The sequence below is a fragment of the Parasteatoda tepidariorum genome, chromosome 5 (assembly GCF_982258835.1).
Source record: "Parasteatoda tepidariorum strain Cologne lab strain chromosome 5, Ptep-v5.0, whole genome shotgun sequence".
Taxonomy (NCBI): domain Eukaryota; kingdom Metazoa; phylum Arthropoda; class Arachnida; order Araneae; family Theridiidae; genus Parasteatoda; species Parasteatoda tepidariorum.
The window spans coordinates 68,872,070-68,887,913 of NC_141759.1; the positions used below are offsets into that span (position 1 = coordinate 68,872,070).

The window sequence follows — 15,844 nt, forward strand, 5'->3', positions numbered from 1 at the left end:
GATACAATTAAAAAAAACTAGACCACATGACTAAAGCAAATAGCAAAAATTTAATTTTAAAATGTGCAATAGTTCATAGATTTATAAAATAGAGTCGTTGAAGAGCATTTTTAAGAGTTTAAACAAAGCGTCCCATTAAATTTGTGAAAGGAAAAAATGGGGAAAAAATATACACAATAATTTGGTACACATGCAGCGTTTTTATGACAAACGATGAATCAAAACTAATATAAACAATGGGATATAGGATAGCAGTAAGAAAAGGTTATTTTTTTAATTTTATTAAAATATTTTCAGAGAATAGTCTTTACTGTTTATTAATATTTTGAAGAAAAAAATTCATCATTATTTTAAGATTATTGATGATAATTCATTAATAAATGTAAGTTCATTAATAAATATATATGCTTACAGTTTTAATTAATAATTTTTTTAAAAGATTTACCTGTTAGGAAAAATTAGCTTATTTATGTCAGATTTAGTTTAGCTCTATTGAATGACTTAATACAAATATTTAAGAATGTATATAAACAGTAAAGCAACATTTATATGCTTTCCAAAATGATGTGTTAAAGAAACATAATTAATAATTCATAATCTTCTATAAAATATTTTTGATGCAGATTCTAAGTCTCACGTTAATCAAATCTAATTTAACAATCAAACATATTATTGCTTGAAATGTAAGCGAATAAGTTTGCATGCTACTTTTCACTCAACAAACCTATCATCAGAGAAACAAAGGAAGAGAAACAAATTTAGTTAATTCCATAAATTCAATTTAATTCCCAAGAATTTACATTTCAGTTTTTACAAATTCAATTAAATTCTAGAGTTAAATGAAAAAAAAATTCTGGTCTAATGCTCACAGTATTAAAAACACATAAATTAGATAAGCTTTTGAATATATTTGTTAATGATAGAAAATCTGTGTGATAAATCCTTTTAAGAATTAACTATATTATAACAAAAAAAGATACTTTTAATATTATATTTACCTAACAATTCTTTTCTTGATGAACATCAGAGAAAAACTGGGATATTGTGCGTCAAGGCTGAGTTGGGGACCGATAGCTAAAAAGTCAACTAAAGATCTTCAATAATTGTCAAACAAAACTGAGCAATATAACCTTTAAACCAATATATTTTAAACAAACATGTCAGAATTATACTGGTGTCATAAAGTGAAGAGGGAGACAATAAAATAAATGTTAAAACATGCGTTCGCCTTACCAATATTATTTTTTTTGGGGGGGGGGAATCTTTACTTTCATTGCATTTTCCCTACTCAAAATATCATAAAGATAGAAAACTTAAGTTATCCGACTTGGTTCGAGACAATTTTTTTTAAAACCTTAATTAAAATTTTAATTTTATTTTTTGTAAGTAGCGATCCTAAAACCATAAATCTACAGTAAAGTTTAAAAATTTAGAAAATATTTTTTGAATATAGGAAGAAAATTGATCATAAAAACTTGTGAAATATTTGCGAATTTTAGTGAAATATGTAACAGTTCTAAAACATAGCTGTAGAAATAATTTTTTTCTTGATCAACAATATGGTTGCTTGCATTTTGAAATTCATTATACAATGAAATAGAACTAAATACATTGTTAATTATTGATGTTTTAATATAAAAATTCTAAACATTCTTACTTAAAGCATTATAAATTTAATAAATTTGTACTTAGAGCTCAGCTTTTAGTTCAAAACATAGCTAACAGTATACAAAATTTACATATGAAGTTGAAAAGAATTATAACAAATGTAAAAAAGCTTCTTTTTTTTGTAATGCGCATTTGCATGAAAAGATTTTCTCAAAAGCAACATTTTTCTGAAAATGTATTTAACGTATATATTTACCGAAAAAATGATAAAACAATTTTTTTGACTTAAATAAAATCATTAGAAACCCATTCTCAATTTAAAGAGATTTAAAAAGTTAATTAACAAAAGTTTAAATCCAGACAATAAAAAAACATTTGATATTTTTGTCAAAATTGTCAATTGAACCGAGTCGGATTCTTTAATAAGAATAACTCTTAACATTTTCTTACACCTTTAGAAAAAAAATGAGGTAAGACTACGTTGTAGGGGATTCAAATGAGAAACATAAAAACAGAGCTTTACTGAGGTAGTTTTAATTAACATACTTTTTGGAATATTAGACAATCTCTGACATATTAATCAATTAAAAACCCTACTTCAATTATAAGTAAAAAATTCTTAACAATACTATAAACAAAACAAAAAATGTTTTACCAATATTTTTATAATAAAATATAATTTAAATTTATATAATAATACCAGAAACTAAAAGTCTGAATTATTTTCAAATCAATTTAACAGTTTATTAATATGTTATGTGAAAATGTTCTTTTTTTACACATATAAAACTTTTGATTGTGTTACTTTTGTGTTTGTATCAATCTTACAGATCTGTGTTTTAATTTATTTATTCTAGTAAATTTTAAAAGCTAAATAAAATTTTTGTTTTAAAAAAAAATCTTAGTTCTTAAATGCATAAAAATGCACACAAATCATCAACCCCTCATCTTTTACCGCCATTAAGAAGCTCAAAAAAAATCGACTTACTCACTGAAAAATTAGTACTAGAAATGAAGCTTTAGTCGATTCCATGCTATTTCCCAACTGTCAATAAATAAAGTTAAAAATAAATAAGTCTATTTTTTAATAAAATTTCAAGAAAGTATAATTAAAAAAAAAAATAAGAAGAATCATGCTATGCAAAACTCTTTAATTGTAAAGAGGATCCTCACTTTAAATTACATTTTTGTTAGAGTTAAGGCCTTCTGTCAGAACCCACAGTATGAATAAAATTAAACAGCTTACACATTCAGAAGTTTAAAGATGAAATTCCAACCTTTTACACAGAGTTGACATAATATGTTCATACCAGACATAGATTTCAATCACAGATTTTGTTGACTCAAGTCAACAAAAGTTAAAGATAACTAACAAAGAGCATCTTAAACTAATTCAAAAATTGCTACACAAGTAATCTTACAGCTTTTAAATGTAGTTGAACAGCAAAAACAAACTAATAATGAAGTTAAACCTTTTTTTTTTATACCACTTTACCTAATGATATAGGATGATAAAGAATGCAAAGAGTCTAAAAATAAAATAGTTTTAAAGGTGATTTGAGCAATTGACAGCTATATGTACTTGCATAGAAATTTCACATACATTTACAATAAAAGCATTGTACACACTGAGTAAGGTCAGCACGTTCGGACTAATACAGACATCTGCTACAAAAAAACACATCTTCGAGATGTGCTATCACCATTTAACATAGTTAGTGACACATGCAGATCAGAACCAGCAGAGAAGATTTCTTAAAAGAGGTAAAAAAATTAATTTTAAATCTCACACTTATTGCTTTTTATTTGGCAGAGTGCAAATAGGATTGCAAAAATGTCTTATGAAAATATTATACTACAAGAACACAGAACAGACTTTTATTTTAATAAAACAGGCTTTTTAAATCTGACTCAAAAATTTTAAAATAGCAAAAAAGGGTATTAAGTCAGAAAAAAGCCTGTTTTTTTATTTTATTATATTTCTAAGCTGCAAAAAATATTGCTCAAAGTAGAATAAACACATATGCATAGATGCCAATTTTTAAACATGAATAAATAACAAACAAAAAAATTTAAATTGGAAAGCAAGGACAAATTTGCAAAAAAAACATAAAATTCAATAATTAGTATATTAAAAAATTGAAAGTTAGGAAAAATAATTAAAAGAAAAAAATATAAAATAATTGAAAGAAAAAATATTAAAATAATTAAAAGAAAAAATAAAAGAAGTAGGATTTAGCACTACATTAACCTAAAAATAAGACTATCCTTTATCTTTAAAGTACAAGCATTTTTGTGCTGCTATTATCTGAAAAAGATAAAGTGTAAATAAGAAAATTTCCTTTCTAGATTATGCTTGGGTGTATACTTTCTGTTAACTATCACTCACTTTTATCAGGCAAAACATGAATTCACTTGTAAAATATCTTGTAAATAAAAATATAGTTTAAATGTTAATAGGAAAAGGGAGTAAGCATTAGCAATTTTTATTTACTGTTTTTTTTTTTTTTTTTTTTTTTTTTTTTGTACTTTTCTGTTAGCCAGGCACAAGCAAAAAATCGCCAAATAATGTAGAATTCTGCCAAATTTCTTACAACCATAAGGGGAATGTTAATTTGGGGCCACATGCTCTATTCTCTGAATTCATCCAAAACAAAGCACATTTTCTTTTCTTTCTCCTATCTTAGCAACAAAAAAAAATCGCCTTTTAGGGTAAAACTGCTTTGTTTACAATTCATTAATATTTGTTTATAGTTGAAAGTTTTCGACTTTTATTCCATTGACTGCTTTGTCATTCGCTTCGCTTTGCGACATGGCTCGCGTTTGGTTCACATTTGGCGACATTTGCGTCCGGCTAACAGAAAAGTACCCTTTTTTTTTCAATTTGGTAAATAAGATGTAGAAATAATGATTTCATTACTAGAGTTTTATCTTCTCCAGATAATTAACATCTTTTCCCGGCAATCCAATTTTACTAAGAAAGAAATTTCTGCAATGCATTATTTTAAGAAATAAAAATATTAGATATGTTTAAAGATTTGGCACCAATGCTAAGTGCAAAAAATTGCAAATAACTTGGACAAGAAACAGCATAAGGCAATAACAAACCAGTGAAATTTATTCAAAGGCCCCTGTTTAATGGTCGGTGATGGCCCACAGTGTCCCTGTTTACTTTTATACATAATCATTAAGTGCATGAAAACACTTTTAAATTCAAACTTTTACTGAGAATGTAAATGAATACCCGCTTTGGTTATCTAAAGAAAAAGAAACATCAAATGATAAATGCAAACAAAACAGTCTATAATGAAAAAAAGCTCACGATGTTAGACAAAGCATGGGGAAATAATACAATCTGCTCATTGCTAAGCAAAGAGGCTTACTTTTTTTGTACATGAAACACAAATGTGGCACACTCCACTTATTGCATTTTTAGTGTGGGCGTATGCAAACATTTAAAATGACCTCACAAACACATGTTTTTGTTTTCAAGTTCATAACATGTCAGAATTTAACATAGAATTTCACTGAGTTTCACATCTATATAGCAATTTTTGTCAATATGGAATTTGGTATTCTATTTCATAAGGGGGAAGAAATAAAAAATAAACTCTACAAAATAACAAAAAATGCTCTCAGAAAAAGAACATAAAAAGGTTAAATTTATTAATTATATTTAAATGACGTCAAGATAAAGCAATTTTTTTTAAATTAGTGGAAATTCTAACTACATACAGTACATTCATGAAGTGAAAACAAAGCTTTAACACTTTGAGGAAAAGTTATATTCACCATCCTACAGACAAATTTTAAATTTGCATATTTAGAAACATTCAAGGCGTCGATTCTTACTAAAGAAACTGCTTTAAAGCTTCGTTCCTAAATATGTAGCCAATTATTTTGTAAGTTACTTCTTCTAGTCACAATAAAAAAAAAAAAATAAATAAATAGAATTTAAAGCAACATAACTTGATAAATCTAAATACATTTCTATAACTATGATATTACAATAACACATATGAATAAGATCAGCTTGACTTTATATATAACACAAAAAAAAAAAAATGTTTTAGAAACTAAAAAAAAAGTTATGTAAATACTATAACCACAAGCAATGTGAATAACTACTAATGTTTAACTTTATTAATTGTGAATTCAACTAAATCAGTTAAGTATGCATGAAGAATATGCTAAAATTTAATTTAGATAAATATATTTCTTTGATGAAGCAATACAATAACAAACTAGAACAAATAATGAGATATATTTAATTCATATAAGTTAGAAAAAAGTAAATTAGACTCAGTGCCAAAGTGAATATTTAGTAATGATTTCCACTTTTAGAAAAACAAGGTATTTCTTAATACAAAAAACTTAAACAAGTTTATCTCTTTTTATAGTTATTAATGTTTCACAAGCACAAAGAGAAAACTGAAACTACTTCTTAAAACTATTTTAATGACCTGTCATTAGTAATTAACTTTTCCTATAAAACCCACATCATTTATCTGTCCCATTAAATAATTAATTATGAAGCCAATGTTCACTATTGCACAGTGATTATGAAATAAAGCTGTTGTTTTTAAACACAAGTTAATTAACAAGGCGAGTTTAAAAATTAGATAAATCACTGCACTTTAAAATTGCCCTTTCCTATATTAAATGATTTACCTATAACCACCAAATACGGGTCTCACAAAAAGCTGTAGGTCGAAGCACTGAAAATCTTTCATAACAATCAATCAATATTGAAATGACAATCAATTCTTAAAATGACACAGCAGTCTTTTCTGGCACCAAATAGTGTGCATACCTTATTTTGATTACAAAAATATTAAAGTGAAAGTTTACTTAAATAGCTTCTCATGCAGTCAAAAACTAACAAGAAATTTATTATATTTTGAAGGAAGAAAAAAAAGTGTTAAATATTTGAAAAAGTATATAATCAATAATTCAGATAGCTTAATTTTCAGAGAGAGCAAATCTTCACAGTCGACAATTTAAAAGTTTTCATCTGATTTACTTCCATTAGCAAATTTATAACTTCAGACAATTAACAAGATTTAAAACATTTTTGTAAGAAGATATTAAGAATTGCCAGATATTTAAATGATCTAGACTAAAATGTACACAATTGCTGAACTTTGGCCATAAGACATTGGAAGAGTAAATTTAATTTACGAGTTCATTACATAAAGGTTGCCCAAATGAAAAATTATCCTGTTATAGCATCAGAAAAAGAGTATGGATATCAGCACCTCCATTCAACGTTATAAAGACACATAGTAGAAGTGCACTACAGATTAACTAATTAAACAGTTTGCAAGAAAGCATTTAAAGTGAATGTAAAGTAATGCTAAAAATTATTGTCTCCAGAACAGAACATAGAGCAGTAATACGGTTTTTAGTGGAAAGAGGTGAGTGTTTATGGTGAGCCATTTTCCAGGAAAAACAGCTATACACAAATGGAGTGTAAGTTTTAGGAAAGGTGAACATCAATATCGAATTACGGTAAGCAAACACCGACCATTGCAACTATTTAATAAATTAGAGAAATCGAAGAGATAAAATATCTGACATCTGTGCAGCACTCTATCTTAGTAAAATAATGGTGTTATCACATTCTGCCATTAAAAATAGTTGTATTAAAATAGTGTTATTCTGTCATCAATCTTTAGCATGACTTAACATTCACTTTAAATGCTCTAATGCTGACTCAGTTAATCAATTATATGCAATCTACAACCACACTCCTCCATCTTCCTTCATTGCCCCGGATGTGCTTCTATCACTACTGCATTTGTGATGGTATTACATATGTTGGCTTTTCATTAGGACAATTCTTGTATTTTAAACTTTTATTAATAATAAATGAAAGAGAAGTGTCAAGTCAAATATTGTTGACCATACTATTGCGATATAATAAATTATCCAGAATTAGCTTTTTTTCGTATGCAAGTATTGATTATTTTATTTATTTTAATGCCACTAAGCTCATCGTTGTGTTATTTGAACAGTTACTTGGAAGATAGTACACACTTATAAAATGTAGAAAAACAATTTGAGTAGAAATATTTTAGTGCAATAAGATATAAAACATCAGTCAATGACACTGAGGTTAAATTCTATTCACTATACCATAGTATTTGGAATAGTAGTAGCAATATCACGAAGTAATGCCGAAATCTTTTAGATGATCCTCAATGTCAACTCTACAAATGGGACACCGCTTATTGGTAGTCAGCCATTGATCAACACATTCAATATGGAACAAGTGCATGCAAGGTAGCCTCCTACAAAATACAAAAAAATACTTCAGAAATTTACTAAAGCCCAAAACTATAAATCACAAAATTAACAAAAATAAATTTTTGCAAAAAAAAATATTTTTATTGAAGTGATACTTCTTATGAGACTTCCAACAAGGTTGCGTTAAACGTTTAACGATACATTTTTATTGGCCGGGAAATGACGTGGTAGGATCCAGTTTTCCCTCATTCATTTCCATATTGTTTTGGTTCTGACTAGCATAAAAATAATAAAAAGTCATAAAAGTACTGTTTTTCTATAAATATTTTAGTTTGATTTGATACACATATAATTTAATAGGGTAGTATTTTTTATTTTCAAACTTAGTGGATAACAATTGTAAAAAATGAGTGAAAATAATCCCACGGACAATGCGACAGATTTAAGGTCATGTCAAGGTACGTCTCTTGTGAACATCAATTGATTGTTAGGTTTCCTCTTTTCTAATTGCCATTTATATTTCACCAAATGCAGCCATGAGGGATATTAAATTATTTATTGCAAAATCTTTATTGCCACTATCCACTGCAGGTTCAGAAGCTCTGGCAGACGTTACTGGTGAAGAAATTGATTATTGTGAGCGGCCTGTGATTCTTGCAGGAGATTTTAATGTGAATTTCTCGTTACCTGAAGCTGAAACATTATTAACCTTCCTTAAAGACAAATTTGGATTGGAAATGATAAATGGTAAGAATGATCCAACAACCAAAGGGGTAACTACCACTGATGTAGTTTTTGCAAGAAATATCAAAAAAATGGAACTCAAACATTTCGTATCTTACATTAGTTATCATAATCCTATTGTAAATGTTACAGATTTGGATATTTCTCCACTCGAAAATGATAATTAAAAGATGCGATCAATTGTAAAATGTAAGCAATGTTAATAAAGTTTGTCTTAAGGAAGCAATATGATTTCACTAAAAATCAATTTCTACCCCTTCCTATTTTCATTTTCACATTACGAAGTTTCACTTCTTCTGAGCGGAGGGACTCCACTCACTATTTTTTTCATATGTAATTTACATAAAATTTGAATATTAGTTTGCAAGGATGAGATTGGCCAAAAGGAAAAAAGCTGAATTTTCATGCGAGTAATTCTTAAGTGATTTATAACAAAAATGTCAGTAATATATTCTCATTCAGTTTCGCTGATGTTGTGATGCATATATATAGCGATAATCGACGATAGAAAAGCTGCCACATTTATAGTATAACTAATTCAGGAAAAAAACTTACTTTTCACAAGAATCACGATAAAGGATTTTAAAGAATATATTAAGCCTAATTTTTAAATCACGTGTAAAAGGGTAATTTTTAAATCACACGAAAATAGATGTTGGATATCACAACTGCAAAAACGAATCACAATATCAGATAAACTCGCGTGAATATGAATCATTACATAGAATTTTAAAAATGCCTGTATACAAATCACGATATTGGATTTTTAAATCTCGTAAGTAAGAATTGCAATGAACGATATTGAAATCGCGAGAATAGGAATCGCAACGCTCAAATTTTAAATCAGGTAAATACCAAAATCGATGTTTGATATTAAAACCCAGCGACCTCCTGATTACGAAAATATGAGCTATCCAGCCGACGGGTAAAAATGAGATAAATCTTATTTTCTGCTCGTAAAAGCTTATAGATAAATAAGTAGATATACGGAAGGGTTGGCAGCTACGTAGTTAGAATTTTCTATATATCTTTTGATGTATTATATCTAGATATCAAATCGGAAATAAATATAATTATTTTATTTCAACGGCTGAATTTTCAGAAAAGGCAGAATGTTTGTAAAAAAAAAATTTCAGAGAATCTGAGTTTTTGATAAAAAGGCTGAAATTCGCTAAAAAGCGGAAAAATCTCATCCCTGAGTTTGGAAATTTACAAAGCCCAAATCTATAAAAAAAACAGAGTCATGCTCAAAAAAACTTACAAGAAATTTCAGAAAAAGGTATGAAGTTAGGATATCACTTCAGAAATTTATCAAAACCACAAAAATAAAAATAAATTATGTGTGAAATTACAGGAAATTTCAGAAAAAAATTATATCTACGTTCATGCTGTGATTTAATTAAAATCTGGATAACACTTTCAAAACTAATTATGACGAAAGAAATTATGCACACAAAAAAATTAAGGAAATCTAAAGCAGACATTTATTATACGTTGTTGTGATTTATACAAAATTTAGATACTACGGAAGAAATTTATTTAAACAAAAATCCCAAATAATGCAAAAAATTGAAATTTCAGAAAAAAGTATATATTTTGGGGTAATTCAGACATCATTTCAAAAACTTATTAAACCTAATTTCATAAACAGAAATGTACAAAAAATAGATTAATATTTTTAAAAAAACATATTGCATTTTTAAAAAATGAATTTTCCAACATACATTGATGTTTAATAGCTGATTTGATGTTGAACCAACAGAATTACGGTGGTCAGGCAAGAAAAAATTTATAGACACAAAAACAAATATAGCAAAAATATTATGTAATCTACTAATTAAGCTTATTGAATGATGCTACAGCTCGGCTTTAATCCTGTCCCACCCCCCATTCAGGGACTACTATTGAAGGATCAGTTTAGGTAAAATCCTCAATTCTGTTTTCAAAAAGTCTTTTAAAAATCTCTTCAATCCCTTTGTTTACTTTCTTTTCGGTCCAGTTTCTTTTATTGGTATCAGTTGAAATTTTTCTGGAAAAATTTATTTTTTTATAAATCATGATAAATTGGACAGACAGTAAGTATGTGTTCGATATGTTCATAACTCTTACAAACTTTACAGTTCAGGTCTTTTCGAACAATTTTGACTAATAATTACCCTGGGCTCCATGGTTAGTTAGAAATTCATTGATATAGAAGTTGGAGTAGATTTTTCGATTGCTGACTTTTGGGATGAATTGGTAAGTGTGTCGACCCTTTGTATCATTATTATCCCATCTTTGCTGTCATGCTGAATGAGGCTATAAACTAAGTTTGGCAAAAACTGGTAGGGGAAAAAAGAACAATAGAGCAGTTTTAGGTCGCAGGACACATGTTTACTTTTAAGGATGACAAGCACCCTAAAGGGCAAAGGATCTTTAAAAATCAATACTAATTTCTGTAGTAAATTAAAACTAAGTTCCCCACTTTAGAAGTAATTTCTTTTGCCTTCCAAATCCTTAACATACAGTACCTTAAAATGAAGAACAAGAAAATAAATTTTCAATTGTGTTTACCTGACATTTTCATCATCTTCAAATTCACAAAGGCAGATAGTGCATTTTTCTAAGTTGTCCTCATTTTCGTTGCATTTTATTATCTATAAAAGTAAAATATATAAAAATAAATATACAAAAAAAAAAATTAATAAATATGTAAAAAATAATGTAATGTAATAGTAAACATGTATCAACCTTTTTGTATTTGTGAGGCAAAGTATATCTTTCAATAGTAGCTTGAGAGGCACCACGATTCACAGCCATTCTTCGCTGATCAACAAACCTCATATAATCCTATCCAACAAACGAAGAATTATAACACACACAAAAAAGAAAAAAGAAATAAAACATTGCATCGACAAAACTAATCATAAAATAAATTTTTTTTAATTCAGTAATAATTCTGTAAAATTAATTTTTTATGGAGGCAATGCCTAATTTAGAGTCATTTGAAAAGTTTTATCATTTCAAAATAAGAAAATAATTACTATTTTACTATTTCCATCTGACATGTTTTCTTTTTTCCTGAGATATTTTACCATTTATATATTGTATGTACATAAAAGCGAAGCAAACTTATGCAAGCTTAACAATACAATAATAATATTTAATCTCAGTAAATCTCACATTTATAGAAAATGTTATTTATAAAACCATTATGAGATATGCCACTTATGAAGGTATGAACTCAAAATTATTTTTAAGGTTAATTTACGAGTTATTTTATGTGGTTAATGATCATGTTAACTGGTTAACAAATATTAGGCTTAAAATTCTAGTGCACAATAATAAAAAAAATTATAGCAGAATTTGTTTTTCTATTAAAACCTAAGTATAGTTCTTAACAGAAAGAGTACTGGTATTAGCAACCAAGTGAAAAGAAAGGGAAATTCCATATTGCATTTGTAGATGTAGAAATAAGGGGAAACTCCCTTTTATGTAGCAATGGAAAAAAAGGAAGTGGAAAATGGCATCTATAGTCAAGCTGAAGAGAAAGCTAAAACAATAACCTTATACCTAACAGCAAAAATTAAAATAGAGATTTCGCTTTTTGCCGTAATTAGTTCTAAATACTTATATATATTTAGATGAACTATTATTTTAATTTGAAAAATAAAAATAATTAACATCTATTTTAGGAAAGTTTCCATAACGCATTTCTTTGGAACATTACTAAATGACAATTTTTAGAAAGCCCCCAAAATGAAATTTTCCATGTAAAATATTTTTCCCATGTATACAATAATGACTACATATACAAATATTTTCCTCACATATATGAGATGAGAAACATAGGGTTAACAACTCAACTTAAAACTATGAGACAGCTTAAAATGATTAGATGTAGAAAATTTTATCTTTTTCCATATAAAACAATTTATCAAAAATTTTTTAAATAAAATTTACAAATATTTCGATTTCTTTTTTTCCCCCATCATTTTTTGGTGGGGAATCGAAAACATTAATATTAAATTTTTATGGCATTAATATAAAACAAATTTTTGTTTCCAAGTTCATAATGCTAAATTCAGAATATAAAGTAACAGGAGAAAAAATAATGTAACATTTAGGTAAACCAAGATCTACATAAAAACAGTTAAAATTGAAATGTATGTATTAGTCTATTTAAATTACTAAAACATTGAGTTGAAAGTTAAAAGTAGCTGTATTTGTTGATGAAAATTAAGTTTTACATTTCCCTTTGATGCAGAATTTTTAATAAACATATTTTTCACATTTTCTTCATTAAATTGGTTTTAATTTACGTCAAAATAAGTAAAAAATATTACATTTAGCATTTTAATAATTTATGATTATGAAATATAGTGTGAAACCCAAGTGTCTTTTTCAATGTTAAAGGTAAATTATTTTCAAATAATACTTTTAAAATTTGCACTTTTTGCAGTTATTTAGATCTGAGCAAAACAGATATTCATCATCGAAATGTATTTAATTTACAAAATTAATTATTGATAAGGTTTTAAATATGAATGAAAAAAATTTCCAGCGACTTTTTTTTATATTTTAGTGCAAATATAATTCCGATAATCTAATAGATCATTAGAAAAATAATATAAAGAAGGGACACTCACATCCAGTCTACATTAAATGGTTAAGACCACAATTTGCATTTAGTAATTACTAAGGCCCGGATTTTGATGACATTTGCATTTTTGGACATTTTTTGTCCTTCAGAGCATTTTTTTAGATTAATAGGGCATTTTTTTTTTTCAATTTTGGAGAATATTTTGCATTTTAAAGCATTTTTTAAGTTTTTTGTTAATTTTTTCCAATTTTTAATATTTTTTTCGGGGCATTTTTATTACAAGAAATGCAAGATTTGTCTTGATTTAGAAGATGCTGCATCAATTAAGATAGCGCAAAACGTGTTGGCCTCTGATAAAATCGAAGGAAACTTATCATTTATCAAATCTAACTTTGCTATTGTGTCCTCGACAATTACAAACTTGGAGAAACAAGAATTGGAGCTTTACGATGCAATAAATTATATTGACGTAGTGAGTCAAGTGTTGCAAAAAGCAAGGGGAAAGACGGCACAAAGTGTAGCACCTAAATTGAACAAAGTTTTGGAGAAGAACACTGGCTTCCAAACAATGAAGAAAATCTCCAGGATATTAACAGGTGAAGCAACGTCTTTTCAAATTGAAGAAGAACTGTCAGTAAGTGAGACCGTCTTTTTCAAGTTTGCACCAATAACATCAGTAGACGTTGAAAGAAGCTTCTCCAGGTATAAAAATTTACTTTCAGACAAGAGACACTCGCTTACATTTCAAAATATTAAAAATCATTTAATAATCAAATGTAATTCTGATATTTAGTAATATTAGGAGATGGAAGTTGTTATGTTCATTAAAGTTTCTATACAAAATGAAAATGTTTTAGAGTCCATTTTCCTTTTTTTTTTTTAGTTATTTTAGGATTAAAAACATATTTTTCAAACTTTAATGAACATAGAACAAGTATTGCACTGCTTTATATTTTTTGAAACGATTCATAATAGTAAACATTGTTTAAAATTGAGTAACACATTGTTTTAGTTCAATATTTTTAGTTTATTTAAGTCATGTCATAAGGCATTTTTAGCGCAATTTTCGCATTTTTAGAGCATTTTTTGTACTTTTTAAGGGCATCAGTTGAGATTTTTTAGGTCATCAAAATCTGGGCTCTATCTAGTAATTACCTTTGTTTCTGTTACTTTACGTACCTGAATTTAAAAGCTAAAATTAGTTTTTTTTTTTATGCTTAGGAACAAATAACGCTTTTCATCTAAAAACATTTTACTTTAGTTCCAGTCTAAGAGATCAAATTATTTTTCAGCTCGACTAGAAATTTTCTTTGTAAATATGTGACCCCAGTGGCAATTTTTTTAACAACTGGAAATTTTTAATTTCAAAACAAAACATGTATTATGTTTAACATGATATGATCAAGTATCATATTTTTACTCTACTCTAGAATTGAAAACATTTGGATGCAGTGTTGAAGAACGACCTAGTGAAATAGCAGTTTTAAGTTTCTTTAAAAATGCAATTCAAATTATGTTGCGGGACTTAAATAAAAATATTAACACAATTTCCTTAATTACTTGACTCAAAATTTTTTTAGTAATTAAGCTATAACATATTTGTAATGCTTACATTCCTAAATCAAAAGATTCAAGTACATATAAGATTGACTTCAGAATCAGATATTTTAAAAATATTAACAAAATTTGAAGAGATTTTAAAGAAATGCAAAGCAAAATATGCACATACTTCTATCCTAGCATGAACTTGACGTGGCAGTACAGGTACATAGTGGTGCTGGAATAGAGGAGGTGTAGGAGGAAGCTCAGTCAAGTGAGGCAAACCAAATAGCTCAGGAGGCCTAATACCCATAGGCTGCAAGATCACAGAAAAAAAAATTACTTAGTTTAGAGAAATGCATTTTAAACAATAGTCAAAAAATCAAGCAATTTAACAACCAAAATATTAAGATAACCCTAAACATAAATAATCAAAATTGCATATGTCTCCACATACCAAACTTGTTTCTTTTCATAATATTAGATATGGAAATAGTTACAGATTGCTATAAAATAATGTTTGAAATCATACAGGAACTTGTAATCTGTTCAGAACAGTATAAGAATATCTCTATGACAACCAATCCTATAGTCACTGTGAACACTATATTACAGGGTTCGTCATTTTTTTGATTTTTTTTTTAAAAAATCAAAAAAGTCAGATTTTTTTTATTTAAATCAGATTTTTTTGATTTTTATTCAAATACACAGTAAGAACTTTCATTTATGATTAAAAAAAACTTTGTAAATGTTTAATCAAAATTAAATTAATATTAAAACTATATTATAACAATATTTCAGAAGCTCTAACTTACTAAAATAATTTTTCATTACAATACATAGCTTTGAATGCATAGCAACCATTTTGAAATAAATGCAGAATTGAAATTTAAAGAATAGATGAAATAAAAAATTCAAAGAATACTACAGGGGTCTGTCTAGGTTTTTCTGAGAGGTATACCTATTTTGTGAAAATTCAGACATAATTTGTGAAAATTAAAAATCAGATCAAAAAATCAACACAAATATGGTAAAAATATGAATTTATCGTTTCTTATGAGACTCAAAAATGAAACTTTAAGAAAAAAATATTTTATCAAATTATTCTACCGTTTTTCCTAA

At 27.2% G+C, this 15,844-nt stretch overlaps 1 protein-coding gene across 8 annotated transcripts in view; it reads right to left on the reverse strand.

Annotated features, from left to right (window-relative positions):
- Nucleotides 1–934: 934 nt before the first annotated feature.
- The window catches only part of LOC107444712 (uncharacterized), a 48,505-nt gene continuing 33,595 nt past the window's right edge, over nucleotides 935–15,844 (reverse strand). For 4 of the 8 annotated variants that reach the window (XM_071185287.2, XM_016058927.4, XM_043040414.3 and 1 more), the window contains 4 exons: nucleotides 14,913–15,038; nucleotides 11,332–11,430; nucleotides 11,155–11,237; nucleotides 4,591–7,901 (listed from right to left, as the gene is read on the reverse strand). In XM_071185287.2, the coding sequence (XP_071041388.1) occupies nucleotides 7,775–7,901; nucleotides 11,155–11,237; nucleotides 11,332–11,430; nucleotides 14,913–15,038 (435 nt within the window). In that variant the 3' untranslated portion in view covers nucleotides 4,591–7,774. Of the gene's footprint in view, nucleotides 1,075–2,535; nucleotides 2,654–4,091; nucleotides 7,902–11,154; nucleotides 11,238–11,331; nucleotides 11,431–14,912; nucleotides 15,039–15,844 lie in introns of those variants that run through there. The other 4 variants (XM_016058967.4, XM_016058958.4, XM_016058950.4 and 1 more) reach the window with 3 other exon arrangements.